This window comes from Tupaia chinensis, unplaced genomic scaffold (assembly GCF_000334495.1).
Source record: "Tupaia chinensis unplaced genomic scaffold, TupChi_1.0 Scaffold000685_1, whole genome shotgun sequence".
Taxonomy (NCBI): domain Eukaryota; kingdom Metazoa; phylum Chordata; class Mammalia; order Scandentia; family Tupaiidae; genus Tupaia; species Tupaia belangeri.
Genome location: NW_006160208.1, coordinates 432,074 through 459,839, shown reverse-complemented (window position 1 = coordinate 459,839; position 27,766 = coordinate 432,074). Strand labels below are relative to the sequence as shown.

Below are 27,766 nucleotides of genomic sequence, written 5' to 3'. Positions count from 1 at the left end.
AGAAATCACCCGCCACGGGGGATGGTCACGCCGCAATCCCTTCTCCTCCATTCTCCTCTCGGGATCTTGGGCACGCACGCACACGTGCCCGGCGGGAGTTTTAAGCCACCGGGTCCAGGACACGAACCGCGGTCGACTACGTGGGAGTCCAGCGACATAGCCATTACGCTGAGTGCTGGTTCCCTTGGAATAATTTCTGATTGTCTCACCACAGAAGATCCTTTTTACAGATATATTTTACTGCCTCCCTTTTCCACTCCCTCTTTTGAAAGATTCTGTCTACCCAAGCAGCCTGTATCTGTTAATAACAATCTTTTGGTTATTTTATAATTGACAGCATACTTTAGCGGTTGGTCAGAGTTTCTGCATTTATGTAATTTGGGGTCAAAGGGCACAAATGTGATATTTTGCTTACTTTGTGAAGTCCTATTTTTGGTAAATGGATGATTTTGTATATGGTCCCACATAAGGAACGACTGATTTAGTACATACAGAGACATGACTTATATGATGCTGTGGTTTATCAAATTACTAAGTTAGTAATTACCCCAAAATACTACTACTGGGACCAGGAGATGGCATATTGGGTCTGTCGCTGGACTCCAACATAGTCAACTGAGGTTCGAGTCCAGATCCTGCAGCTTAAAACTCATGCTGGGTGTGTGTGTGTGTGCCTAAAATCCCAAAAGGAGAATGGAGAAAAAGGGTCTGCAGCGTGGCCATCCTCTGGGGGATGAATTCTAGCTTTCTGTCTCTCTGGCAAGCACATGTGCCCCATAGCAAATATCTCTCTTTAAGAAAAAAAAATTACTAAAATTCTCGATAAATTACCACAAGAATAAGTCCACACTAAAATAGCCATCTGCTGATAGAACAGAACAGATAATCCAAGAAAAGCCCAAGAAAAAATGTATAAAAGTCATCAAAAAAGTTCATGAAAACACATACTGTAAAATAACCTATGCATGTATTTTTCTTTCTTTCTTTTTTTTTTTTTTTGCACCAAAATAAACTCATGCTGGGCCAGCAGGTGGCATGGTAGTTAAGGTGGCTGTATCCCATGCAGCCAACTAAGTGGTTTGAATCCCAGATCCAGCAAGTTGGAAAACATGGCAGGTCCATGTGCGTGCATGCCCCGAGTCCCTAGAGAGTGGAGGAGAAGGGACTGCAGCATGGCCTTCCCCCAAGGGGCTGCCTTGTCACTTTCTCTCTTTTTCTATCTCTCTCTCTCTGGTAAGTGCACACACCCTATAGCAAATTTTTTACAAAAATGAAAAACCCTCATGCTTTCAATCCCATTTTTCCATAAGCTTTTGAAGTCCGCATATATATATTGGGTTATATGTAGGCAAGAAAAGTCTGACCTAGTTTTCTTACTTAAAAATGTATTTTATCAGATCAGAAATAAAGCAGGCTCCCAGGATCCCATTCTCAGTCTCTTGTTGCCTTTCACATGAATGAAGCGTGGCTGTCTGTCTTATCCCTTGGAGACTACCACTGTGACAATCCCTGAGTAGCCTAATGGCTGCTGACATTTTCAACTATCAGCATTTCTGTGGTGACTGCAGAATTACTTTGAAACTCGGCTTTGTTTTGCATGAAATAAGACTGACTGTGAAACACACAGGTATTCGCTCGCCTGCGGAATAAGAACACACTTCACTGAAGACTCTACCTGCCTCTGCATTTATGTGTTTATATCCACAACTCTGTGTATCTTTTTCCAAAATTGGGTGACAAAAATGCATCGAGAGTTGTTATCAGCTGTTAATAGGAAACAAGTTGGTGGGCAGTTAAATCTCAATGCTGGACACTTTATTGCATCATTAAGATGAATTTTGTTGAATGAGGTGTGTTAATATCTTTAACATCTTTTTCTTAGTAGAGTCTAACTTTTAACAATGTTAACATCTGTATTATTTTAAGCTTTTAAAAAGCCTAGCACCACAGAACTCAGGCATTTTGACAGGGAAACACCATGAGCAAGAAAAAAGAAATTTCTGCTTTGTATGAAACACTTTCTTTGGAAGAATACTCGTGGCATGCCTCTCCGAACTCACTCCAACAAGGGATGATAGGGTACTTTCGAGGAATGAAAGCCAGTTGCATGCCCCAGACTCCGAGGGGGGTGGTGATGGTGCTGGTGGTGACAGGTGATTAACCCTCAGTGTACACGATGTGACATGAGCCTGACTGCAGAAAAGTCCAGTGATACACTTACAGTCACGTTGGGAACACAATCCAGTCTTAATTTACAGTCCTGAGCTTCTTGCTCTGCTTCCTGAGGGGGTTGTACAGTACATGAAGACACTAACTAAGATCTCGTTTTTATTCTGGGCAACAGAACAGACTTTCAGCCACAAAGGAGGAGGGTTATGGAGTGTGACCCTGAGACCTGACAGCTCTCCCTGACGAGGGAGGCAGGTCTAGGAGCTGCCGCTGCCTTGAATTCACTGCTTTTCTGGGAGCCATATATTTTATGGCAATTGGCCGACTCTTGGCTCATCATTAGGCACTTTATGATCTTCTCACTGAAAAGCTCACAAATCCCAACACCACAGGACTATGGTGGAAACGAAGGGCTTGTGTGTGTGTGTGTGTGTGTGTGTGTGTGTACATTAGCCAGCGGATGTGGAAGAGGAGCAGGAGAGAAGTCGGTGGTTATTACCAACTTCAGCAGCCATAATGAAAGCATCTGTATGTTCACAAGGCTGGTTATTACAAGATGTCAGTGGTGAGAAAGAAGTACCTAACTCACTCCATGTAAAACTAAAAACCATCCGTGCTCAGGGGACTCAAATCAGTTTAAACACGGTATAAATGCAACTTGTTTTGCAAGCCTTTTTGTTCACTGTTGCTTGATGTCAAACTGCCTCTAGGCAGAAGGAAGCAAAGATGGAGGGGCGGTGGGCTTGGCTGGTGCCATGGTTTGAACACCCACTCTGAAATTCATGTTGAAATTTAATTGCCACACTAATGTGTAAGACGTGGCATTATGCCCTAATAAAGGGCTTTTGGGAGTGGGCTTTCTCTCTCTTTTGCCCCCTATCATGGGATAATTCAGTAAGAGGGCCCTTGCCAGATGCTGGCCCCTTGATCTTGGACTTCCCAGCCTCCAGAACTGTAAGGAGTTAGTTTCTGTTGTGGGCCCAGCCTCTGTGGCACAGCTGGAGAGTACTGAACTGCAGCGCTGGAAGCCATAGGGCTGATCATGGAGGGTGCTTTCTGTCTCTCATGTTATGCACATGTGCTATTTGTTACAGCAGCACAGAGAAGTGAAGAGCGTTGTTTGCTACAGCATGGTCAAAAATCTACTTTACGTAACCTGCAAAAGACAGCACTGTGAATGTCCTAACTTGGAAAAGCTTCCAGCAATCACATCTCACCTTGGTCTTCAGAATTATCAGAGTACTGTGTACACCGTATAGGCTGGATTCTTTTAAGCCATGTGGGCTTCAACTTCCACAAATTTCTTTAAATCTTCACATTGAAAACACATTTGATTTGCTCTCAAATAGATCACAACACCTTGCAGCTAGAAAAGATTTTGGTGGCCTTCTAATCCGATCCTCCTATTTTATAGATAGGTATATGAAATCCTACTAGGACATGAAAAAAAAAAAACAGCTAAGATATGCAGACTTTCATGACATTTTATAAGACTAATTTGTTTTCATGTATTTATTTGATATCAGTGAGAAAAAGGAAGGAGTTGCAAAGAAAAGAAATGAAGGAGGGCAATGGGACAGCAGAGCCAGCCTAATCGGCAGGAACTGTGAGTCCGGTCCCATCAGTGTGCACAGAGCTCCTGACCTTGCTGTTAGACTCTTCATTTTCACTGAGATCTTACACAGGGACCTGCAGCATGTAACAATGACTCTTTCACTGGTGATCACTTAGACTAGCTAGCTGGTATGGGCTCTGGATTGTGCAAAAAAATAGTGTTTTGTATTAGGTTGTCGGGAAAGTCATGACATATTTTTCTATGCAAAAATATGAGCCCTTCTCCTCTGACAAAGGAGTTTACACTGAACTGCTAACAGCATCTCCGCGTGATCTTCACAGTAACAATTTACGTAAACAACAGCAATGGTATTGAGAAAGCTGAATGCAAATGAGCCAGACAACTATCTTAGCTTGTAATGGCTCTTGATTATTTAGTTATATGTTTACTTAAGCTGGGATTTTCTCCATGAGAATCAGAAAAACATCTCACTCTGAATCACACTCCTCTGCCATGTCGGCTCAAATTTTCTTGCCCTTCCCTGCTGCCTGTGTGGCAGGGGTCTGCTGGGCTTCATGAAGCTGCAATGAGTGTCCCTCCTCACATCTCTTCTCGGGCCCAAGTCACGGGCCTTCCTGTCGAGGCCAAAGTGTGGCATGAGATTGCCTGGAACCCTCAGATGCACATGGATACAATCATCCTTTGTTCTGTCTTCTCTCAGAGCGACAACTGTGATGCGCTTTTTTGCAAGGCTTAGGAGGGCTGGCCACAGGAAGCAGGTAAGCTGCACGCTTCCTAGGAACCTCCTTCCTTGCTGTGCTTCTACTCTAAATAAAGTTTTATAAGACCACAGCCGCAGCCATTTAGTTAGAGCTTATGCTGACTGCTTTTCTACAGTGGCAGAGTTAAGCAGCAGCAACTGAGACTAAGATGTTATAGCCCCCAAAGCCTAAAATGTTTACTGACCTGGCCCTTTACAGGGTAAGTCTGCCGATGCTGTTCTATATGAAGGTGGTATATACATACATATATGCACTTTTACATTTCTGCTCATAAAGTGCTACAACTTTCTCCATACTGTACTGTACCTTTTTGTCCAATATATTACTTGATACTGGATATTCTTCAATACTATTGTGAATATTAATAATTAAACTTTCTAGCTGTTTCAGATCAGTATACAGAAATACGACATATATATCATTCTTTCATTTACCCCTCTTGCTAAACTTTCTTATTTGTAACAACTTTCAGATTTCTTAAGTGTATACAACCATCTTATCTGCCTTCAACGATAGAAATATACTTTAAAAACATCTATTTTGGGGACTAGCAGTTAGCGTAATGGCTGCGTCGCTGGACTTCCATGTAGTCGACCACGGTGGCTTAAACTCATGCCGGGCACGTGTGCGTGTGTGCCCAAGATCCCGAGAGGAGAATGGAGAAGGGACTGCGGCGTGGCCATCCCCCCTGGGGGGTGATTTCTTGCTTTCTGTCTCTCTGTCTCTGTCTGTCTGTCTGGCGAGTGCACGCGCCCTATAGCAAAAACTCTCTCCAAAAAAAAATCTATTTTGTTGATTTTTGTTTTTAAGTTTTCTTTTTTTAAAAAAAATTGTTTCAACTATGCAATTATAATACATCACTTAGCTTTAAAGTAAATTTACCCAACATGAATACACCTCACACCAGTTCTGTTGAAGATACCATACACGTTATCATCAACAAAAATCTATTTCTGTGTCCCATAAATGTCTCGCCTCTCTATTTTTTCTCAATTTCTTTCCTCATACTTTCCCTCTTCTTCACCGTATCCCCACACTGTGTTCAGGATCTATAACCACTTTTCATGTTTCTGTATCCTCTACTCTTTCTGTTTTCACCATAGAGTGTAGACAGTAGGTTTATATGAAATGGAGACATACAATGTCTCTCTTTCATAGCCTGGCGTGCTTCATTCAGCAGTAAATCTTTCATATTCGTCCACTTTCTATCAAATGCCAGGATCTTGTTTTTTTAAGGCGAGTAGTATTCCACATGTGCCACACTTTTAATTCATTCATCTGTTCGTGAACATTTGGGTTTATTATCTTGCTGATTTCTATTAACTAGTATTTTAGTTAGGGTTTTTGTATCTATACCTAAAAATTAAACTGGTGTGTGATTTTCCTTTTTGATAGTATCTTTACCTGGTTTTGGTCTCAGGGATATGGGCCACATAGTATGTATAAGAAATGTTCTGTCTTTTCCAAGTGTGTTTAAGATCTTGTATAAAGCTGAGGTAACTTGTTCTTTAAAAATCTGGTGGATGGGGCCAGCAGATGGCATGGTGATTAAGGTACTGGACTCCCACATGGCCAACTGTGGTTTGAGTCTCGGACCTGGTGGCTTGCTCTCTCACTTTCTCTTTCTCTCTCTGTGTGTCTCTCTCTGGTCAAATTAAAAATAATAATAATAAACTTAATTAAATAATTTTTTAAAATTTGGTAGAACTTGTCTATAAAATATACAGACCTTATGCTTTGTGGGTAAATTTTAATTGCTGCTCCCATTTCTTTACCAGTAACAACACTCCCTTTTTTAAGTTCATTTTTTTTTTTTCCATCAGAGATAGAGAGAGAAAGGAACCCCCACAGGGTCTTTAGGTTGTGTTCCACCCCGAGTCTCACCAGCTTGGATCACAGCCACACGTGTCAAACAAGTACAGGGGGCATCTTAACATAAACCTGGGATCTCCTGGTGTGGTTGGCTGCATTACTGCCATGCCACCATCTGGTCTCTCTTCCTTCTTTCATCAGTTGTAACATGTTATGCGGTCCTAGGTATCTGTCCAAATTTTAGGCGTTTATATTTAATAGGATTCAATTATATTTTAATTCTCAAAAATCACCTATAGTTCTGTTCTTTTTTTTTTTTTTAAGAATTATTTTACTTGACTGTATTTATTTATTTAATTTGATCAGAGGGGGCAGAGTGAGAGAGAGAAAGAGAAAGTGCGAAAGCAAGCTGCCAGGTCTAGGACTCAAACCTCAGTCAGCCATGTGGGAATCCAGCGTCCTTAGCCACCATGCCATATACTGGCCCCTAGTTCTGGTCCTCTTTACTTTTATAATACTCTATTTTCTATCCTCTCCTTATTAACCTTACCAGAGTCATCGTCTTTTTTTTTTTTTTTTTTTTTTTTTGGTATAGCTAAGTTAGGAATTTATTAAAAGAGAAGGGAGGAAAAAGAGAACTCCCAAGAAGGGAAGGGTCATGGAAAATGGGTCGCCCTGAGTCTTTTTTTTTTTTTTTTTTTTTGAAGTTTTCTCAAAGACCTAACTTTTTTGCTTTCAGCTTTCAAGGTTCTCTGCACATAATGGAGATTAGACAGCAGTGAAAACAAACTGCAGTAACACACAGTTTATAGATGAATCATAGCATTATGACATTGAGAGAGGAAGGAAAGTAAGTCCCAGAGTTTTGTAATTATTGATACCTAAAGATCTAGAATTTCATAGCCTGAGAAACAGGAAACAAACAAACAACGGAACCCAGCGATGCCAAATTCTGTTTTTATCTATGGTGGTAAAATTCCAGTGCAGCTTTGAACAAAGCCTGTGACCTATGAGGGTCAAAAGGCTGAGAAATTTCTCCGTAATAAAGTTGGTCAAGAGTTCCAAGTTATTGCCAACGTTGAATGAATAGCTCCAGGAGTGTGACAATGACGTTAATTACTATGACTGAGGTTACAACCTGGAGAGTCGGTCACTCCAGCTTTCAGCCCCATATTCCACCCTGCAGGGAGGCAGCCTGCCAGGTGGCCAACGGTCACAATGCTGTGTGCTGGGTGGCAGCACCACTAGTTACGTAATATTCTGGGTTTAAAAAAGTTTAATAGCAGGGGGAGACGTGTTCCAAGTTTTAGAAAAAAGACTCTCAAGTTTTGAGCAAAACTGAGGTGTAACTTTAGAACTATCTGCGTCACAAACTTATTTATTTTAAAATTTTGCCAAGGACATGTGCAGTTTCAGAAAGAGACAGACAGAGGGAGGGAAGTAGGAAATCAGCCCCTGGGGGTGGCCACACCACAGTCTCTTCTCCCCACACTCCTCTTGGGATCTTGGGCACGCACGCACACATGTCCAGTGTGATCTCCGAATCACTAGATCCAGGACTCGAATCATGGTTGGCCATGTGGGAATCCAGCTGCCTTAACTACCATGCCACCTGCTGGCTTTGCAGACTGTTAGTTTTTTTTTGCCAACAGGCACTTAAACTTGCCCGAGAGAGACAGAGAAAGAAGGAGAGGGAGAAAGCACCCTGCAGTGGGCATGGTCACGCTGCAATCCCTTCTCCAGTTCTTCCTTCCACTGAGATTCTGTGCGTGCGCACACGCACTCTTGATTTTTCCAGCTGGGGCTGGGGCTTGAACCACACTGTGGGCCTCATGGGATCTGGCTCCCTTAATCGCTAGGCCATGGGCCAGCCTTACCTGGCAGACTTTTCCAAAGGTGAACTCTGGACGAGCCCCTAAGGGGTGAGGAGACACCCAGCTCTGTACCTGCTTCTCAGCTTGTTTCAGGAGCGTCTGGAACCGCTCGTCCTCCAGCACGCCGGGGGGAAGGTCGGTCTCTCCCTGAGCTTTCAGTTCCTCCAGCTTTTGCCGTAAGCCCCTCAAGGCCTGCAGCTCATCATTGAGGCGGCTCTGCCGGGTGAGGGACGCCTGCAGATCCAGTTCTAGGTCGAGAGATGTACGCACGGGGCATTCTTGTGCTGCCCTTCTAAGGACTGGCTGGCAAACCGTCTGGAGGGTTAGAAAACAAGATGACGACACACCGTCATCACAGGGACAGCCATCGTCCTGCCCTCCCTCCTCTCAAGCACACGACAGGATTGCACTTCCTTGCTCCCCGGAGGTAAGGCCATCACCAGCCAAGTGACTTGCTCTGGCCAAGGAAAGGTGAGGAGGAGGAGGAGGACGTGCATCACTCCCAGGCAAAGCCTTCGAGGCCAGAGTGTGGGAGCGAAGCCTGCACGTTCCTGTCCCCTGCTCGAGGGACAGCAAAGACCCACAGGATGGGCTCCCTCTGCCTAGGTCCCAAGTGGGAATGAGGAGCAGGGCCTCTGGCCCACGTAGACAAACAAGTAACTAAGAAAAAAAAAAAACACCCTTATCGTTTTGAACCAGAGACTTTCAAAGTTATTACCACAGTATGGCCTAGCCTGACCAATTTACTACACGAAGCCTGTCTCATGTGGAAAAAGAAAGTTCATGAGAAGCGGGTATTACAGGGACAGCTGTTGTGGTACAGCTGTGTTGCAACCCTCTGCAGTGATGGGTCCACGTGAGGAAGTCCTGGGTTCGCATCCCGAGGCCTTCCTATCCATGTAGGGTACGTACGTACGTCCCCATGGTTCAGTCTGGCTTAGGCTGGAGTTGCACAGTGGCGTGAAGATCTTGCTGGAAATCCCACCCTCTCTCAATAAGTAAGTTTTTAAAAATGTGTGTTATGAAAAATGATGCTTAAATGGCACTTTTTTTTTTACACCCAAAAGAACTCATACTTCAATTCCATTTTCCATAAACTTTCTGAAGTTCCCTTATCCACAACGACAAACTAACATTTCCTTCATTTCAGGACACCAGCTATATCCTGTAGCTCTGGATCTTGCTACCACTTAGGTGAGCGTGGCCAGAACACAGCTGGTCAGTGGGGCTACGGGCCTGCCTCCCTCCTCTAACCAATACACACACTCCCACCTCCTTCCCCGATTTCCCAGTGTGTGCTCTGCTTTCAAAGCTGAATGGCTGCTTTCTCCTAGGACCAATCTTACTCATTTATCAAGCACTCATTATTGAAAATGTATGAACAATTATCTGCTGGGAGGTTGCATGCAAACACTAGGAAGAGAAGACACAACCTTTGACCTTGAAGGCTTTGACGAGAGAGTGGCACGAAACAGTCAGCAGCAGTTACTACGAATGAGCCCTCAGTACCACAGGACATCAGGGGAGGACCAAGCAGTGAGGGCCAGGTCAGGCTCCCTTGAGGAAAAGAACAGTATGTCCCTACTCGATATGTACCAAATGCCAGTGCTCTACAGCAGAAACTGAGTCTGGAAGGTGGAGTAGCAGGGAGGGCAACTGTAAATACTAGAGATAGTATTGCAGGGGGTGGGGGGAGTAGGGGGTTGATAATAGATGGAGGGAGGGAGGGGACCAGGGGAAAAATACATTTAACTGACACAGAAATGAAAAGTTATTTGCTGATGACAATGTATATGATAATGTCTTTTTCTTGACTGATATGTACCTCATTTGTGCTGGAAAAAGCAATGTTGTAGACTGTAAAGATATATAGTGATTAAATGTAAACGAATAATAATAATCATAACGATAAAGAATTTAAACTAGCCTGAGTAAGACTACCTAGGCAGAGAGGGGAACAAGGAAGAGTATTTCTTGCCTAGACTGTTGGCAGTGGGAATGGAAAATACGGATGACTAATAAAAATTGACACCATCTGATAGAGGGGAGGAGGGATTCAAGCTGACAAGAGCTCTAGTTTGGGGATCTGGAACACTGGTGGAGCTCATGACAGATGGACGGGAGAGCGTCTGTCTGTCCCTCCTCTTATTTCAGAGCTCAGGCCAAGCTGGAATAGCTTTTACTGTCGCCTATTCTTCTTCCTCCTTGTTGACCGAATATTGCATGTTCACTAAAAATGTAGGGACTGGTCTGTAACACGCGTATCAGGCTCCTTTTATTCGACCTCTGCCCGCTCTAACAAGTGCACCACACAGTACGAACATCTAGACGCGTTCTCTTGGACTGTATTACTGGTTTTTCAGAACCGGAAGTCCTTCCTAGTTATCGGCCACAAGGAGCCTTTCTAAGGGCTGCCATGTGCACTGGAGTGCTGGGAAAGGTTTAGTAACTGCTCTGGGGGGTGGGGCACTCATATGTAGGGCTTGTCAACTGCTGTGGTGGGGACACCCCCACTGTGACCCCTTCTAAGCTATCAGTGTGGTGCTGAACTGGGAAGAGGCATCACTGGCTCTCATGAGTGCACCACTGCCAACAGGCCCTCGACCTCAGCCCTCACACCTGGCACGTGGCTTTCCTGGTTAGGCAAACCCTGCCCAACGTTGCAGCTGTGTTGGTTTTCTGACACCTGCACAGTGTTTTCATGCTATTTTTGCTACATTAGAATCCATTTCCCCCCTCCCCACTCGTTTCTGCCAAACTGTATCTGTCTAGTTTAAAAACCACCTCCTAGGGACCAGCAGATAGCATAATGGTTACCTCGCTGGACTCCCATGTAGTCAACCACAGTTCGAGTCCTGGGCCCAGTGGCTTAAACTCATGCCGGGTGTGTATGCATGCATGCCCAAATCCCAAGAGGGGAATGGAGAAGGGATTAGGGTGTGGCCATCCCCCTTAGGGGATGATTTCTTGCTTTGTCTCTCTGTTTATCTCTGTCTCTCTGGTGAGTGCACGTGCTCTATAGCAAAAATCTCTCTTTTTTTAAAAAAATAAAAACCTATACCATGTTTCAGGACTAACCTTGTCTAGTTCAAGTGGTTCTAATAACTAAGTTTTACCAGTAACCCAGCTGTTGTTTAGCTCCAGTCAGCTCATAAACACTTCTGGGTAAACGTTCTCTGAAGAGTGCTACCGTCCTCTAAAAGTATGGGCTGCTTAAGAAGGCAGGGACTGAGGACGGAGCTGAGAAGAATTTTCAGGATGGGCTTTTAAAGTACAGATTTAGTTCTCTGGAAGATCTAGAGAGTTTCCTGAAGACAATGAATGCTAAATAAATGCCAGCCCATCTGCCTCTAGTCCAGAGAAATATGACTTATTACTTTCGAGTACCTGGGACGTCAAGCCAGAGAGCCAAATGCCGCTAGTCACACATCCGGTGCTTGCACTGGTGGCCACGAGGACCCCTGCTTGCCTTCCCGGTCTTCGCGCCCGTCCTCCCTAATGCTGGCTGAACCTGGCCTCCTCTCCTCCCGTGCACAACTCCCTGCCCCTGTGGCCTTTCAGCCACCTACCAACAGCACCCAGCACCCACTGCCCACCCCCGCTTCCCCTGCCCCAGAGTTACTGTTTTCTTTTGCAGTTTTATCCAGGGAGGGTCACAGACCTCCCCACGAAGCCTCTCTGACTCTCCCGACCAGGGATCTGTCCGTCTGTGACCGGGACACGCTGCGAGCCCCTCCCCACACGCCTGCGGCCCTCGCCGACATGGTGGCCCCCTGAAGCAGCAGCCATGCCGGCAGCTCAGTGGGCAGTGCCCTGTCCTAGGCACACAACACGCCTCGGGCCAGGATGAGGCAGGAATCAGACAGCTTTCCTGTAGTATTTCAGCCACTGGTAATAAAAGGGAATTTTTTAATTTCTTGAACTGTCCAGTCTTTTAATTGACTTAAATCATCTTCTCCGATTTATTTTTAAAGTTCATTCAGCGATCTAAAGCCTCTGGGAGAATCTGACCTGAGCTGCCCAACACCCCCACATTAATTTGATCTTCTAATAATCCCTGTTTAAGTGGGCTACAAAAACCGAGGGTCCCTCCTTTACCAGAACGTCTGCTCCTCAGGAAAGGTGTCGGGTTTTACACTTTCCCACGGCTGCTCAGGGGCAAACGTGGTGTGGAGACATGGCAGCCACGGATAGAAACGTGGGCCTCTGGGCTCAGCAAGGCCCTGCTCCAGAGGGACTGGTGGAGACGGAACATGCCCCTCAGCCGTCACGGCTCTGAGCCAGTGACAGACGGACACGACTCCCTCGACGTGACAATCACAGTGGCTGCCTGCGACAGCCCAAGAGCAGGGGGCACCTCTATGCGACAGTTCTGGCACTCGGGCTTTCCGATTCGCGGGTCTGGGCTGGTTCAGGACAATGGGATGTGGCCGAGGGAATACATACCCTTTTGACCCTCAAACTGCGCCGTTCAGTGGAGTTTCTCACAAACAATGACTTTTTCGCCAGGGTGGAACTGTCACTGTCACTTCGATTCAACTGGAAAAAAAGAATAAAAAATAAAATCACTGCATAACAAACTACACTGGTGGAAGTTTAGAAGTCATCTTATCAAAGCAGGTAGTGATAGTATGAGTTTATTTATTTATTTATTTAATTATTTTTTTTAAAGAGGTTTTTGCTATAGGGCGTGTGTGCTCACCAGACAGACAGAGAGAGACATAGAGACAGAAAGCGAGAAATCACCCCCCGGGGGGGATGGTCACGCCACAATCCCTTCTCCTTCATTCTCCTCTCGGGATCTTGGGCACGCACGCACACGTGCCTGGCGTGAGTTTTAAGCCCCCGGGTCAGGGACGCGAACTGCGGTTGACTACATGGGAGTCCAGCGACATAGCCATTATGCTAACTGCTGGTCCCAATATGAGTTTATTTTTTAAAGAAAGTCTTCCCTAAACAAGTTTTTCCCTGTTCATGCTTTTAAGTAATTTAATTTTTAAGCAATTTTAGTCACTGCCTCTTGGTAGTGTTATCAAAAGTCACGTCAAAAGAATTATACTTTTTGTTTGTTTGTTTTTTTCCAGAGAGAGATAGAGAGACAAAAAGTGAGAAATCCCCCCCCCCCCCCGAGGGGGTAATCTCTCAATTCCTTTTCCTCCTTTTCCTGCAATTCCTTCTCCTCTATTCTCCTCTTGGGATTTTGGACATGCACACACATGTGCCTAGTGTGAGTTTCAGGCCACCAGATGCAGGACTTGAACCATGATCAGTCATGTGGGAATCCAGTGATGTTACCATTATGCCATCTGCTGGTCCCAAGAATTATACATTTTTTGCAACAAAATGATCCTTTGTACTTTCAGTTAATCTGTGATATTCATGTCTTTAAAAAGACTGCACAAAGTACAGCGCTCCGGGCTGGCGTTATGACAGTCTGTGCTCTCTATCATGGAATGCTCTTGGCCCACACATGCCCGCTCACTCCCTCACCTGTTTCAAGTCCTTACTGAAATGCAACCTTATTAGTGAAGCCCACTCTGAACCCTGCATACCACTTTCCACTCCTCTTCCTTGCTCTGCGGTCCCCCACCTAAGGTGCCGCACGGCTCATCCACCCATTTTACTATGGTCTGGCTTGACTCACAGGATGAGAGCTCTTCAAGGACAGGGGGTTCTGTGTCACTAGTTTCTGGCTAAATCAAAGGATCTGGAAAGTGCTTGATAGCAGGTGCTTACAGAAGATATTTGTTGGACCAGCAGATGGGCTGGTGGTTAAGGTGTTAGATCCCACATAGTCCCAGACCCCTGAAAAACATGCCAGGTGTATTGTAAGCATGGCCAAACTCCTGAGAGGAGAAAGGATCGTGGCATGGCTATCCCCCTGGGGAGTGATTTCTTACTTTCCTCTCTCTCTGGCAAGTGCACGTGCCCTGTGGCAAAACAAAACAAACAAACAAACAAATAAACTTGTTGAATTAAATGAATATGTTTAGCATTTTAAGGTATTTCTAATCCAGTTTATAATATTATTAGGTTACTGGGAAAGTCATGATGTATTTTTCTGTTTCTCTATGTAAAAAATGTGTCATAACTTTCCTGACAACCCAATAAATCTATCTTACTACAAATCACAAATATTTCTCAAGTAAAAATTTGGTACAAATTTGATAAAATCCCACATTTTCTTCACAGAACTACGAATCTGATTCAGTGTCTAGAGATATATATGAAGAGATTTTTTTTTTTAATGTAAAATCTAATTTACAATATCAGTTCAGCTGGACTAAGGTAGTTTATAGTAGTTTGTGATGTTGAGCAAAAATACATAAAATATATATCTCAAAAGTCACCGTATGTTTCAGAACACACTGAAGTCAGAACATAACGAGCAGCTAGATCCTTAAACTTCACTGCTTGCCCAATAAACAACATGTGAGCCAACGAGACATTCAATTTAGGGGAAATCAAACTATAAAGAACCGTCTGCTCTTATTCTATGTATATTAGAAGGCATTTCTAGCCATCAGTTTCCGTGGCCCACATGTGAAGATTCTCAGCACGCTGCCCCCTGTCATCCCCTCTGTCACAGGAGGGAGGCTTCGCATGCCTTGTGCCCCTTACCCTGCAGATGTACTGGCTCCGCTCTCCGGGAGAGAAGGTTTGTGAGCGCACGATCACACTGCTCCTCACGAAGGGGTGCTGCCGCGAGTTCAGGCCACTGCGCTCCTTGGGGCGAACTGCCACATTGTCACTCACTGTCTCATCAGTATTTGTCTCTTTATCAACCTACAAGAGAGGTTGGTAATTTGTCAGGGGCTGAGAGACGTGCATGCATTTATGCTCCTTCCTTCTAAGTAAGGGAGACATAGCTCATGTCACAACAGAGACACCTCCAGCACTCAGTCTGGACCTGAGAGAAGGCTTTGCTTTACAGAACAAGGGCTTCTATTTCTCAGGAAGTTATCCACAATAGAGACAAATCCAGCACTCAGGCTGGACCTGAGAGAAAGGCTTTGCATTACAGAACAAGGGCTTCTATTTCTCAGGAAGTTATCCACAACAGAGACAAATCCAGCACTCAGGCTGGACTTGAAAGAAGGCTTTGCATTACAGAATAAGGGCTTCTATTTCTTAGGAAGTTACCCACAGGAAGGAGGCTGATGTCCTTCCCAGGAGGTTGCCACCTCCAACAGATCAGACCTAAAAATGAAGGTTTAAAGAGGAGCTATAAAAAATCCTATTTGGGAATATATCATCAATAAACATTGATCAACTCTGCAATTAGATTATTTCAGAACGAATTATAAAATTAAATATAAGAGAATAAAATAGGTACCATAAACTTTTGGATTCAAATAGCATATGTAATGATACATTTATGAATATAATAACTGTTGTGAAGTTGAGTACAGATTTTTACTGGATATTTGGAAATGTAACAGAAATAAAATTTAAGTAAAATGAAAGTTTTTCAAAATATTAAGGAAAGGTGTAGAAAGTGTCTATGTTTTATCTTATAGATATAACCTGATTCCAAACCTGCCATTGCTCATTTAAAAATAAACAAACAAACAAATAAATAAATAAAAAGAGTCTTCACTCAGAGTATAATAGTACTTTCTCAAGATTAAAAACCTAGACTTTTCCAAACTCCATAACCAATATCTCAAGTGTGCCAGCATCCTCAAAGTTTGCAAGTGATTCTCCCTGTTTGGGAATGGCAGATTCAATGCGTCTCCCCCTTAACTAGCTAAGTGACCTAATAACTTGGTTGGTACCTGTGCCTAAATTGAGTCCTCTGCCACCTTTCAGGGAGATTTCAATCAGAACAACACATAACCACAATGAACTTTAAATGTTTGGAATGGAAATAAACTTATGATATACATGAAACTCGATACAATTAAATGGTCACCCTGCTGTTACCAAGAAATTCAGAAAACACTCTTAATAGATATTCACAGAACAGTTACAGAGAGCTACAGTGGCTAGCACTATTTCTCTTCTTATATCAAATACACAAAAGGACTTAAAAAACTTTCTGGAAGAATAGAATTCAAGTACTAGTTTATTTTGCTGCAAAAACTTTTGAAATTCACATGTAGCTTTTTCATTAAACACACTTTTCATGTACCTCTTGAAGCTGTCTCCTATAAATCAAGAATTAATATTTTGGGCCCATTTAAGAGTTTTAAGGAATGTATAATGCTTCTTAGGGCCTATTCCCATGAATCCCTTTCAGATCAGTTTTTGTTACAAAGTTCTGACATGAAATTACATCTGCAGAGACACACATATGCGTTAAGTCTACATGGAGCCTATAAGATGCCTGTTTCGGAGCACAGCTGACTGCTCACCAGGGTGGGTGCTCCAGCAGGCGGCTGGCTCCTGAGGTCCTTGGCACCGTCGTTTTCTTTCCTGCTCCTGTCTTCACCTATCTCAGACATCCTAGAGCATGAACTCAAGTCTTCTGTGCAGCTAGTGTCCTCTGGCAACTGAACTTCAGTATCTTTTTCAGCCACAATTTCGTCTGAGGCCTCTCTCAGCATTGTTAACCTACAGTGAAACAACACAAGAACAAAGCACACTGTAGGTCAGCAGGTGTGATGTATGACCACACAATCTGAGCACGTTAACCCAAGATGTGGGAAACCAATCGACAAACACACACTCAAGCCGCTGCTTTGGCTGGAGCTTTAAACAAAATTTCTCATAAAAGAAAAAATTCTTACTTAACCTACAAGGAATGTGCAGCAAAATCATAAATGAGGTACTAAAAAGTTAAACTCATGAATCTGACATAATTCCCAGCTATTAAAATTGCCCATATTCTTGCCATTATCTTCTTCAACTCTCTAAGGACCAAGGAGAGACTTGCCTTGGTCATAGTTCCTTGAAGCCAAATTGCTTTCCGTAAGTTCAGAATAAGATACAAACCTACAAAGGTTTCACTAGAAGTTTCTTATAAGAAAACAACCCAGGGACCAGCAGGTGGTGTGGTGGTTAAGGCTCTGGGTTTTCACATGGCAGACCATGGTTCAAGTCTCCAACCTGGTTGCTTGCTTTCTCACTTCCCCTTTCTCTGTCCCTCTCTGGTCAAATTAAAAAAAATAATAATAATAAATGAAATTACATAAACAATTATTAAAATAAAAAAATCCTGGGAGCCTGATGGTAGTGCAATGGTAACACAAGATACTCTTCAAGGCTGACGCAGGTGAGAAAGTTCCGGGTTCATGTCAAGAGACCTGAGCAAGCTGGAAACACATGTAGCTTAGAATCTGGGGGGGCCAAGGCTGAGAGTAAACCATGGGCTGAGATCCTGTTGGGAGTGCTCTCTCTCTCTTGCTCATGGGAAAAATAAATTAAGAAAGAAAGAAGAGAAAGAGAGAGAGAAGCAAAAAGAAGTAATTGTTTTACCAATCTCCTTCTGGACCCCTTTGCTCTCCCTCTCGTTCTGGTTCCTCCTCCTCTTCTTCTTGTGCTAATTCTTTTTCCACAGCCAACAGCTCAGCGGATGTTCTTGCAAGTAAGGCTGACACTGCATCCTACAGAATGAAACATACGGCAATTAACGTCATACACTTCAAGAAACAATGTGAAACTCATCAGATGGAGGCTTATACTTCCAACAGTGAGGAAGCAGCTTGTACTAGACCCAGTTCTGCTGAGAACAAATATGAGAGCTGAATAAAATAAAACAAACAAACAAACCAAAAACAAATAAAAGCTCTCAGATGTTTTAAAGCAACAAAGAGCAAACGAGTCAATAAAAACCAGAGGCCAAGATGCCAAGAAGAAACGGACAGTGAGGTGAAGTGACCTTCGCTGTCACTGTCTTCCCGTGAGGATGCCTCTCAGCTCTCGCAGTGAGGCATCAGGCTAATCAGACTGGCTACCCAGCACTGTGCTGTGGCAGTGACAATACAATGGGAAGACTAAAACCGAGCTCAGGACACGGAGGCAGTCAGCACAGATGGATCAGAGAAAACGCACTGAGGAATGGGGCCACTATTCTTCATGATATTCCTGTCAAAGCATTTGCCATTCCTAAAATGCATGTGTGCAGAGCAAGAAGGGGTGTCGTAAAGCAAAAACCAGCTGCTAGGAGGCTAAAATAGTAAGTAGATATTTTAGTTGTCTCATATGGTGCTAGGGAGAGAAAAATTGGAATGTGGGTCCCCCAAGTGATCCAGAATCATCTGCCCATATTGTAATTTGTCTTTCAGAAGACCATGAAGTCCTTTCTGGAGAAAGATATCAGTCAGCGCCTCTACACTCCTCACACATAATAGCCAGCACTCCAGCAGGGCCTGGTAATTGGAAGCCAAGAGAAACAACAGCAAAGGAGGCAGACCCACCAGTGACTACATACTGCAGGTTTTTAGAGGAAGAATTTCTACAATTAATGTGTCCAACAAAACTGATGAAATGATGGAGAATTTGCTAGTATAATAAACACAATTTTAGAAAACCACATTGACATATCAGAGTGTAACTGCTGATAAAGTCAAAGAAAAAGAGGAAATCGTATGAGCAGTGAAAGAAACAAGGATCCACTACTTTTTAAGGATTAACAGTTGGGTTGTCCTCTAACAGCTCAACAGAATCAATGAAAACCAGATAGCAATAACATATCTTCAACATATTCAAAATAATCAACCCTGAAATCTTAATATGCAACAAAAAACTGTGCTTCACAAATGAAATTGAAATAGACATCAACAGAACTTGACTAAAAGAACTCTACTAAAGGGAATGCCTCACGCAGAAGAAGTATAATTAAGAAAGAAAGAAGAGAAAGAGAGAGAGAAGCAAAAAGAAGTAATTGTTTTACCAATCTCCTTCTGGACCCCTTTGCTCTCCCTCTCGTTCTGGTTCCTCCTCCTCTTCTTCTTGTGCTAATTCTTTTTCCACAGCCAACAGCTCAGCGGATGTTCTTGCAAGTAAGGCTGACACTGCATCCTACAGAATGAAACATACGGCAATTAACGTCATACACTTCAAGAAACAATGTGAAACTCATCAGATGGAGGCTTATACTTCCAACAGTGAGGAAGCAGCTTGTACTAGACCCAGTTCTGCTGAGAACAAATATGAGAGCTGAATAAAATAAAACAAACAAACAAACCAAAAACAAATAAAAGCTCTCAGATGTTTTAAAGCAACAAAGAGCAAACGAGTCAATAAAAACCAGAGGCCAAGATGCCAAGAAGAAACGGACAGTGAGGTGAAGTGACCTTCGCTGTCACTGTCTTCCCGTGAGGATGCCTCTCAGCTCTCGCAGTGAGGCATCAGGCTAATCAGACTGGCTACCCAGCACTGTGCTGTGGCAGTGACAATACAATGGGAAGACTAAAACCGAGCTCAGGACACGGAGGCAGTCAGCACAGATGGATCAGAGAAAACGCACTGAGGAATGGGGCCACTATTCTTCATGATATTCCTGTCAAAGCATTTGCCATTCCTAAAATGCATGTGTGCAGAGCAAGAAGGGGTGTCGTAAAGCAAAAACCAGCTGCTAGGAGGCTAAAATAGTAAGTAGATATTTTAGTTGTCTCATATGGTGCTAGGGAGAGAAAAATTGGAATGTGGGTCCCCCAAGTGATCCAGAATCATCTGCCCATATTGTAATTTGTCTTTCAGAAGACCATGAAGTCCTTTCTGGAGAAAGATATCAGTCAGCGCCTCTACACTCCTCACACATAATAGCCAGCACTCCAGCAGGGCCTGGTAATTGGAAGCCAAGAGAAACAACAGCAAAGGAGGCAGACCCACCAGTGACTACATACTGCAGGTTTTTAGAGGAAGAATTTCTACAATTAATGTGTCCAACAAAACTGATGAAATGATGGAGAATTTGCTAGTATAATAAACACAATTTTAGAAAACCACATTGACATATCAGAGTGTAACTGCTGATAAAGTCAAAGAAAAAGAGGAAATCGTATGAGCAGTGAAAGAAACAAGGATCCACTACTTTTTAAGGATTAACAGTTGGGTTGTCCTCTAACAGCTCAACAGAATCAATGAAAACCAGATAGCAATAACATATCTTCAACATATTCAAAATAATCAACCCTGAAATCTTAATATGCAACAAAAAACTGTGCTTCACAAATGAAATTGAAATAGACATCAACAGAACTTGACTAAAAGAACTCTACTAAAGGGAATGCCTCACGCAGAAGAAGTATAACCCAAATGGAAGCACAATAATGCAGAAATGAATAAAATAAACCAGAAAGGTAAAAGATGTGGGGAAATCTAAATATTAATTATCAACAAAATAACAGTAATAATGTGAGATTCAAAATATATGTGACTAAAGTATATGACAATAATTGCACAGAAAAAAAAAGGGAATAAACAGGGTTAAAGTCCTTAAAATCCTGTATTATCTGGGGAAAATTAAAGATATTAAGATTATTTCTAATAACTTAAAAAAATTCATGTAATCTTCAGGGAAACAGAAAAAAGTAAAAGCCATATTACTAAAGATCTAATTAAGGAGAAAATTAAAATGTAAAAAGACTTGAGTTTTAAAGAAGGGAAAAAAAGGCTGACCCTCAGGTTTTTTTTTTTTTTTAAATGAGGAGGCAAAGCAGTCTTGGGGGGGGCAGTCCGCTTTGTGGGGGGGGGGTGTTTTTTCTTTCCCTGCCCATCTCAAGCAAGCCCCAGGATGGGTGAGAAGCCCAAGGCTGGGCACTGTTTGGCAGGGGAGTTCAGGTGGGGCCCTGCTGGCCCTGTCATCCCTTTCCAAAGCCTGGCCAGGTCACTGCCTGGTACCAGCCCCGCTGCCTGGATGTGCCGTGATGGGCGCTGGGAGCCCTGAGCCTGGGAAGCGCTGCACCTCTGACCGGAACTGTGCTGCACGTGTGAAGTAAACACTGGATTGCAGAGATGCACCATGAGAAAAAGAACACAAAATATTCCAGTAACAATTTTGTTTATATTTATTACATGTTGAAATAATGTTTGGGGCATTTGGGGACTCAATAAATTAAAATTTTAAAAAAAAGGAATAATGAAAAAACTAAAAGAAAAATACAGGCTGAATACTCCTCCTGTGAAATTGATTGGGATTAGAATTGTTCTATATTCCAGATATTTTCTGAAAGATTTTCACAGGGGCATGTGTGGTTGCTGGAGAGACAGAGAGACAAGAAAAAACAGAAGGTGAGAAATCACCCCCAGGGGGGATTGGCCACACTGCAATCGCTTCTTCTCCATTCTTCTCTTGGGATTTTGGATATGCATGTACATGCTCCTGGCATGAGTTTTACATGGCCAGGTCCGGGACTGAACCATGGTTGACTATGCGGTGGTCCAGTAATGTAACCATTACACCATCTAGTCTCCTCCAATTATTATTTTTTTAAATTTTGGAATATTTGTGTATACATAATGAGATATCCAGGGAATGAAATTCACTTACGATACATGTACAACTTAGGTACAGTCTGAACATAATTTTACACAATATTTTAAAATAATTTTGTGGAAGAACAAAAAGTTTGTGTACACCAAACCATCAGAAAGTAGTGTCATCCTCTCAGCCACCGCTGTGGGCAACTTGTGCTTGTCTGGCATCATCATCGTTCTTCACTTCAAATTTATGTATTACTGACATGCAATCATTTTTCTTGCACTTATTCACTCATAAGTGCTTAACAGTAAAAAATATGACATATTGATATTTTGATTAAAAAGTTACCATACTGGGATCAGCAGTTGGCTTAATGGCTATGTCACTGGACTCCCATGTAGTCGATTGCAGTTCAAGTCCTGGACCCAGTGACTTAAACTCAGGCCAGGAGCATGTGCGTGTGTGCCCAAGATCCAGAGAGGAAAATGGAAGAGAAGGGACTGCGTCACGGCCGTCCTCCCGGGAGGTGATTTTTCAGTTTCTGTCTCTGTCTCCCTCTATCTTCCTGGCGAGCGCACATGCCCTGTAGCAAAAATCTCTCAAAAAAAAAAAAAAAGTTACCACACACTGTGATACCACTCGTGTCATGTTGATGCTTAAAACAGTTTTGAATTTTGGAGTATTTCAAATTTCAAATTTGGCATGCTCAACGTGCACACAAATGATAGGTTCAAATCCAAATATATTAATAATAACATTAAATGTAAATGAACTAAATATTTCAATAAAAAAGATGAAGAGTTTAAGACTGGCTAATAAAACCAACTATATATATGCTGCATGTAAGTGGAACACTTTAAATATAAGAGAGGTTGAATGTAAAAGTATGGAAAAATATAAACCATGCAAAATTAATAAAAAAATCAGTGGCACACTTTTTTTGTTTTTGTTTTTGTTTTTTTTGAGAGCTTTTTGATATAGGGCACATATGCTTACCGGAGACAAGGAGAGAAAGACAGAGAGTGAGAAATCACCTCTCCCTCCCCCCAGGGGGGATATGGCCACACCATAATCCCTTCTCCATTCTCCTCTTGGGATCCTCTCGGGATCTTGGGCACACACACATACATGCCTGGCATGTTTTAAGCCTCCAGGTCCGGGACTTGAACATTAGTCAGCCATGTGGAAGTTCAGCTATGTAACCATTATGCCATCTGCTGGTCCCTACACCTTTAATAATACCAGAAAAAGCAGTTGGTTTTTGTTTGTTTGTTTTTAGATTTTGCCATAGGGTGTGTGCACTTGCCAGAGAGAGACAGAGAGCCAGTGAGTGGGAAAGTGAGAAATCTCCCCCCTGGAGGATGGCCACATTGCAATCCCTTCTCCTTCGCTCTCCTCCTGGGATTTTGTGCATGCTTGCACATGTGTGCAGTGTGATTTTCAAGCCACTGAGTCTGGAACTGGAATGGTGGTTGGTCATGTGGGAGTTCAGTGCCTTAATAAGCACCAAGCCACTGAAAAAGCAGATTTTAAAACAAGTAATCCTATTATCGATAAAGAGAGACATTTCCCAATGATTAAAGGTTAGGTTGAACAAATAGATACAACATAACCTAACTATCTACCTGAAGAAAATGGGAAAAGAGCAAAATAAATCTAAAGCAATCAGAAGAAAGAAAACAATAAAGACTAGAGTGGAAATTCATAAAATATAGACTAGAAAGCCATTAGAGAAATGAAAATCAAAAGGTGGCTCTTTAGGAAGATCCAAACAATTAACAAATCTTATCTAGACTGACCAAGAAAAGTGGTTTAAATGATTAAAATCCAGAATTAAAGATGATATATCACTATTAAGCCTAAAGATATAAAATAGATTTTGAGGAAATACTACAAACAAATTAGATAAAAATGAACAAATTCTTAGAAAGTTACTGACATTGACTCAAGAAGAAAATTTGGAAAAGACTTGTTAATAACAAGTAGAGAGACTGAATTTTTAACTATAAAGTTTCAAGCTAGGCCCAGATGGCCTCACTGATGAATACTACTAAACATTTATTTTTATTTAAAAAATTTTGCCAGAGAGTATATGTGCTCACAAGAGAAAGAGAGAGAGACTGAGATAGAGAGAGGGAAAAAGCAACCCCCAATGGGGCACGGTTATACCATAATCCCTTCTTCATTTTTCAGACTGGTCCAGATCTGCAGTTTATACACAAACGCGCCCAGCATGTTTTTCAAGTGCTAGCTGCAGGATTCAAATCATGTAATCAACCATGTGGGATCCAGCTCACTTAGCCACTAGTCACAAGGCTAGCTCCTGCCAAACACTTAGATACCAAGGCAGGCAGAGGGTGTGGTGGTTAAGGCTCTGGACTCCCACACGGCTGACCACAGTTTGAGTCCCTGGATCTGGTGCCTTGCTTTCTCACTTTCTCTTTCTGGTCAAATTAAAAAACAACAATGATGAATAAAACTAAATAATTTTTAAAGAAAGAATTAATACCAATTCTTAAACACTTCTAAAATGTAGAAGAGTAAGGAACACTTTTTAACTCATTCCATGAGGTCAGAATGATATTGGTACCAAAACAGAGATAGAGATTATTGGAACAAAATTGAAAGTCCAGAAACAAACTCTCACAATTATGATCAATTTTTGACAAGGGTGCCAAAGTAATTAAATGGGAAAAGAAGAGTTTTTGTTTGTTTGTTTGTTTTAAATGTACTAGAGGGCACTGTGCACTTGCCAGGGAGAGAGAAGGAAAGGGAGAAAGGATCTCTTTCCCCCTTCCCCCATGTAGGGTGGGGCATGACCATGCCACAGTCCCCTCTCCTCAATTTCTCCTTCCTTTGGTTCTTTGGGTACTCACACACATGCAGCCACATGCTTTTCAAGCCCCCGGATCTGGAATTGGAACTGTGCAGTTGGCCATGTGGGATCCAGCTGCCCCAACCACCATTCCACCAACTGCCTCCAAAACGGGTTGTTTAACAAATGATGCCAAGACAATTGCATATTCACATAGCAAAAAATGACAGCAGCAACAAAAAAGGACTAGATCTCGTCCTCATATCACAAGTAAACAACTCAAATAGATCAGAAACCAAAATATAAGACTTTAAAACTATTAGAAGATGATACAGAAATCTCTGTAATGCTAGGCTAGGTCCTTCTTAGATACCAACAGTATAAGCAAAAGAAAAAATAGACAAATTAAACTTGTATCAAAATTTAAAATTTCTGTATTACAAATAAAATCATCAAGAAAGTGTGTAAATACAATCCACAGAATGAGAGAAAGTATCTGCAAATCATTATCTGATAAGGAACTTGTATCAGAATATATTGGGAATTCTAATTCAATAATAAAAAAGATAAATAATTCATTTTTAAAAATGGGGGACCAGGGAACCAGCCGTTAGCGTAATGGCTATGTCGCTGGACTCCCATGTAGTCGACCGCGGTTTGCATCCCGGACCTGGTGGCTTAAAACTCACGCCAGGCGCGTGTGCATGCGTGCCCAAGATCCTGAGAGGAGAATGGAGGAGAAGGGATTGCGGCGTGGCCATCCCCCCTGGGGGGTGATTTCTCGCTTTCTGTCTCTATGCCTCTCTCTGTCTGTCTGGCGAGCGCACGCGCCCTATAGCAAAAACCTCTCCTCCCAAAAAATAAAAAATAAAAACGGGGGGACCAGCAGTTAGCATAATGGCTATGTCGCTGGACTCCCACGTAGTTGACCGCAGTTCGAGTCCCAGACTCGGTGGCTTAAACTCATGCCAGGTGTGTGTGCATGCGTGCCCAAGATTCCGAGAGGAAAACGGAGGAGAAGGGATTGCGGCGTGGCCATCCCCCCTGGGGGGTGATTTCTCGCTTTCTGTCTCTCTCTCTCTCTCTGTCTTTCTGGTGAGCATACACGCCCTATAGGTCTTTGGTGAGAACGTAACCCCCCTTGTAGAAAAGACTTTCAAAAAAAAAAAAAAAAAAAAGGACAAAGATTCTGAAGAAACAACTTCTTAAAAAAAGAAAAAAATATATATATATACACACATACACACTACTAGTCAATAAGCCCATAAAAATATGCTCTATATCATTAGGTATTAGGGAAATGTGAATCAAAACCACAATAAAATAGCACTTGACAAGTGCCAAGGATGACAAAAAACAGAGACAGATAATAACACGTGGCAAATGGTGTGTAGAAACTGGAACCCTCATAATATTGCTGGTGGAACTGGAATATGGCTGCTTTGGAAATGGTTTGGCAGTTCCTCAAAATGTTAAACAGGATTACATGACCCAGCAATTCCAATCCTAGGTATATACTCTAGAGAAACAAAAATTAACTCTGCACAAACACCTGTATACAAATATTCGGAGCAGCATTAATCATGACAGTCAAAAAGCAGGAACAACCCAAATGTATATCAGCTGATGAGTAAACAAAAACTGGTACATCAACAACAGAATATCATTTAGGAGCAAAAAGGAATGAAATACTAATACTGCTATACCATGAGTGAACCTTGAAAATATCATGCTAAGTGAAAGTAGCCAATCGCAAAAGAACAAATATCATATTATTCCATTTATATGAAATGTCCAGAAGATGAAAATTTATAGGGATGGAAAAAAAGATCAGTGATTGCCTTGGAGGAAAGGGGTTATGGGGAACTGGGAGGGACTGACTGCTCCCGGGTAGTAGGCTTCTTCAGGGGGTGATGACAATGTTCTAACATAGATTGCAGTGGTAGCTGAACAACTTAGATATACAAAACCCAGGAAGTTGTGTACTTCGAATGGATGACCAATACACTTTAAATGGATAAATTGTATAGTACATAAATTACAATACAATTAAACTGTTTATAAAAACTTTCATAAAGGGGCCAGCAGGTGGCATGGTGGCTAAGGCACTGAACTCCCAAATGGCAGATTGTGGTTCAAGTCCCAGATCTGGCAGCTTGAAAATTCATGCTGGGTGCATGTGAGTGCATGCCCAAAATCCCAGGAGGAAAATGGATTGTGGTGTGGCCATCCCCACTGGGGAGTGATTTCTCACTTTCCCTCTCACTGTCTCTCTCTGTCACATGCCTGATAGCAAAACCCTAAAAAAAGCCAACAAAAATCTTTCACAAAATATGACCATTATAAAAGCACTTCTAACATAGAAATCGTTATCTGATCATCTTGCATGCATACCTAGTGACTCCCCACAAACCTAGGCACGTGACATAAAGCCGTATGTCATGTTTGCTTGCCTTTCGTCACCTCCTACAATGTCCGCTATAGGTTTCGACACGTAGTAAATCGTCATTAAGCACTGCTGCTTAATTATCTGACTTTTGTTAATAAACTTTCCTCATAGGTCATCTAAAATATGCTAAAACTCAGATATCCTCAAATGCCAAGCCAGTGACGAACGGCCTCATCAAATGCCCGTTACAAATTTTTTGAAGTACTAAAGAATGACTGAAGTCATACTGTTAGTTATACCAAATTTTCTTCCTTTTTTTCTTTTGCCAGAAGACATGTGCTTTCTCTAGAGAAAACAAGAGAAAGAGAACCCTCTCCAGTGGAGCCTGGTTATGTCACAATCCTTTTCCTTCTCCATATCATCAGGATTTTGGGTGTACATGCACGTGTGTCCAGGATTTGAACCACGGTTGGCCAGTAGAAACCGGCTTTCCATACGCAGAGCTTCACCACTCTACTACAGGGCTGACCTAGTTACAATAAACTTTTAATATAAAATATATATGGATATTAATGTTACAAATGGAAAAACTAACACACTGTTTAGGTATAATAATTTGAAAGTTACAAAATACAAGATTATCAAATGTATAACCTGACAGAAGAGTCAAATATGTGAACACAATATATGGAAGCACACATTTAAATCAAAAGATTTTATGCTATGGTTACTTTCATGGTTACTTAAAACAATAAAGCTTCCATATCAGTTTATTTTCATGGAAGGAAGTATAAGAAGAAAACTAAGGGTTAGCCAGTGGCACGGTGGTTAAGGTGGCTGGATCACACAGAGCGTGTTCCAAGTCCTAGACCCAACAGACTGAGAAACACACCAAGCGTGTGTGCGTGAGTACTTAGAATTCCGAGAGGAGGATGGAGAAGAGAATGCAGTGTGGCCGTCCACCCCAGGGGCTGATTTCTCACTTTCTCTCTCCTGTTCAG

The 27,766-nt window shown here is 42.4% G+C and overlaps 1 protein-coding gene across 2 annotated transcripts in view; it reads right to left on the bottom strand.

The window, feature by feature from the left end:
• Positions 1–27,766, bottom strand: part of WWC2 (WW and C2 domain containing 2) — a gene marked incomplete at its 5' end in the record, with an annotated part of 134,130 nt that overhangs the window by 15,989 nt on the left and 90,375 nt on the right. For both annotated transcript variants that reach the window (XM_014592384.1, XM_014592385.1), the window contains 5 exon segments: positions 8,265–8,507; positions 12,639–12,731; positions 14,814–14,978; positions 16,550–16,748; positions 19,030–19,157. In XM_014592384.1, coding sequence (XP_014447870.1) covers positions 8,265–8,507; positions 12,639–12,731; positions 14,814–14,978; positions 16,550–16,748; positions 19,030–19,157 — 828 coding nt within the window.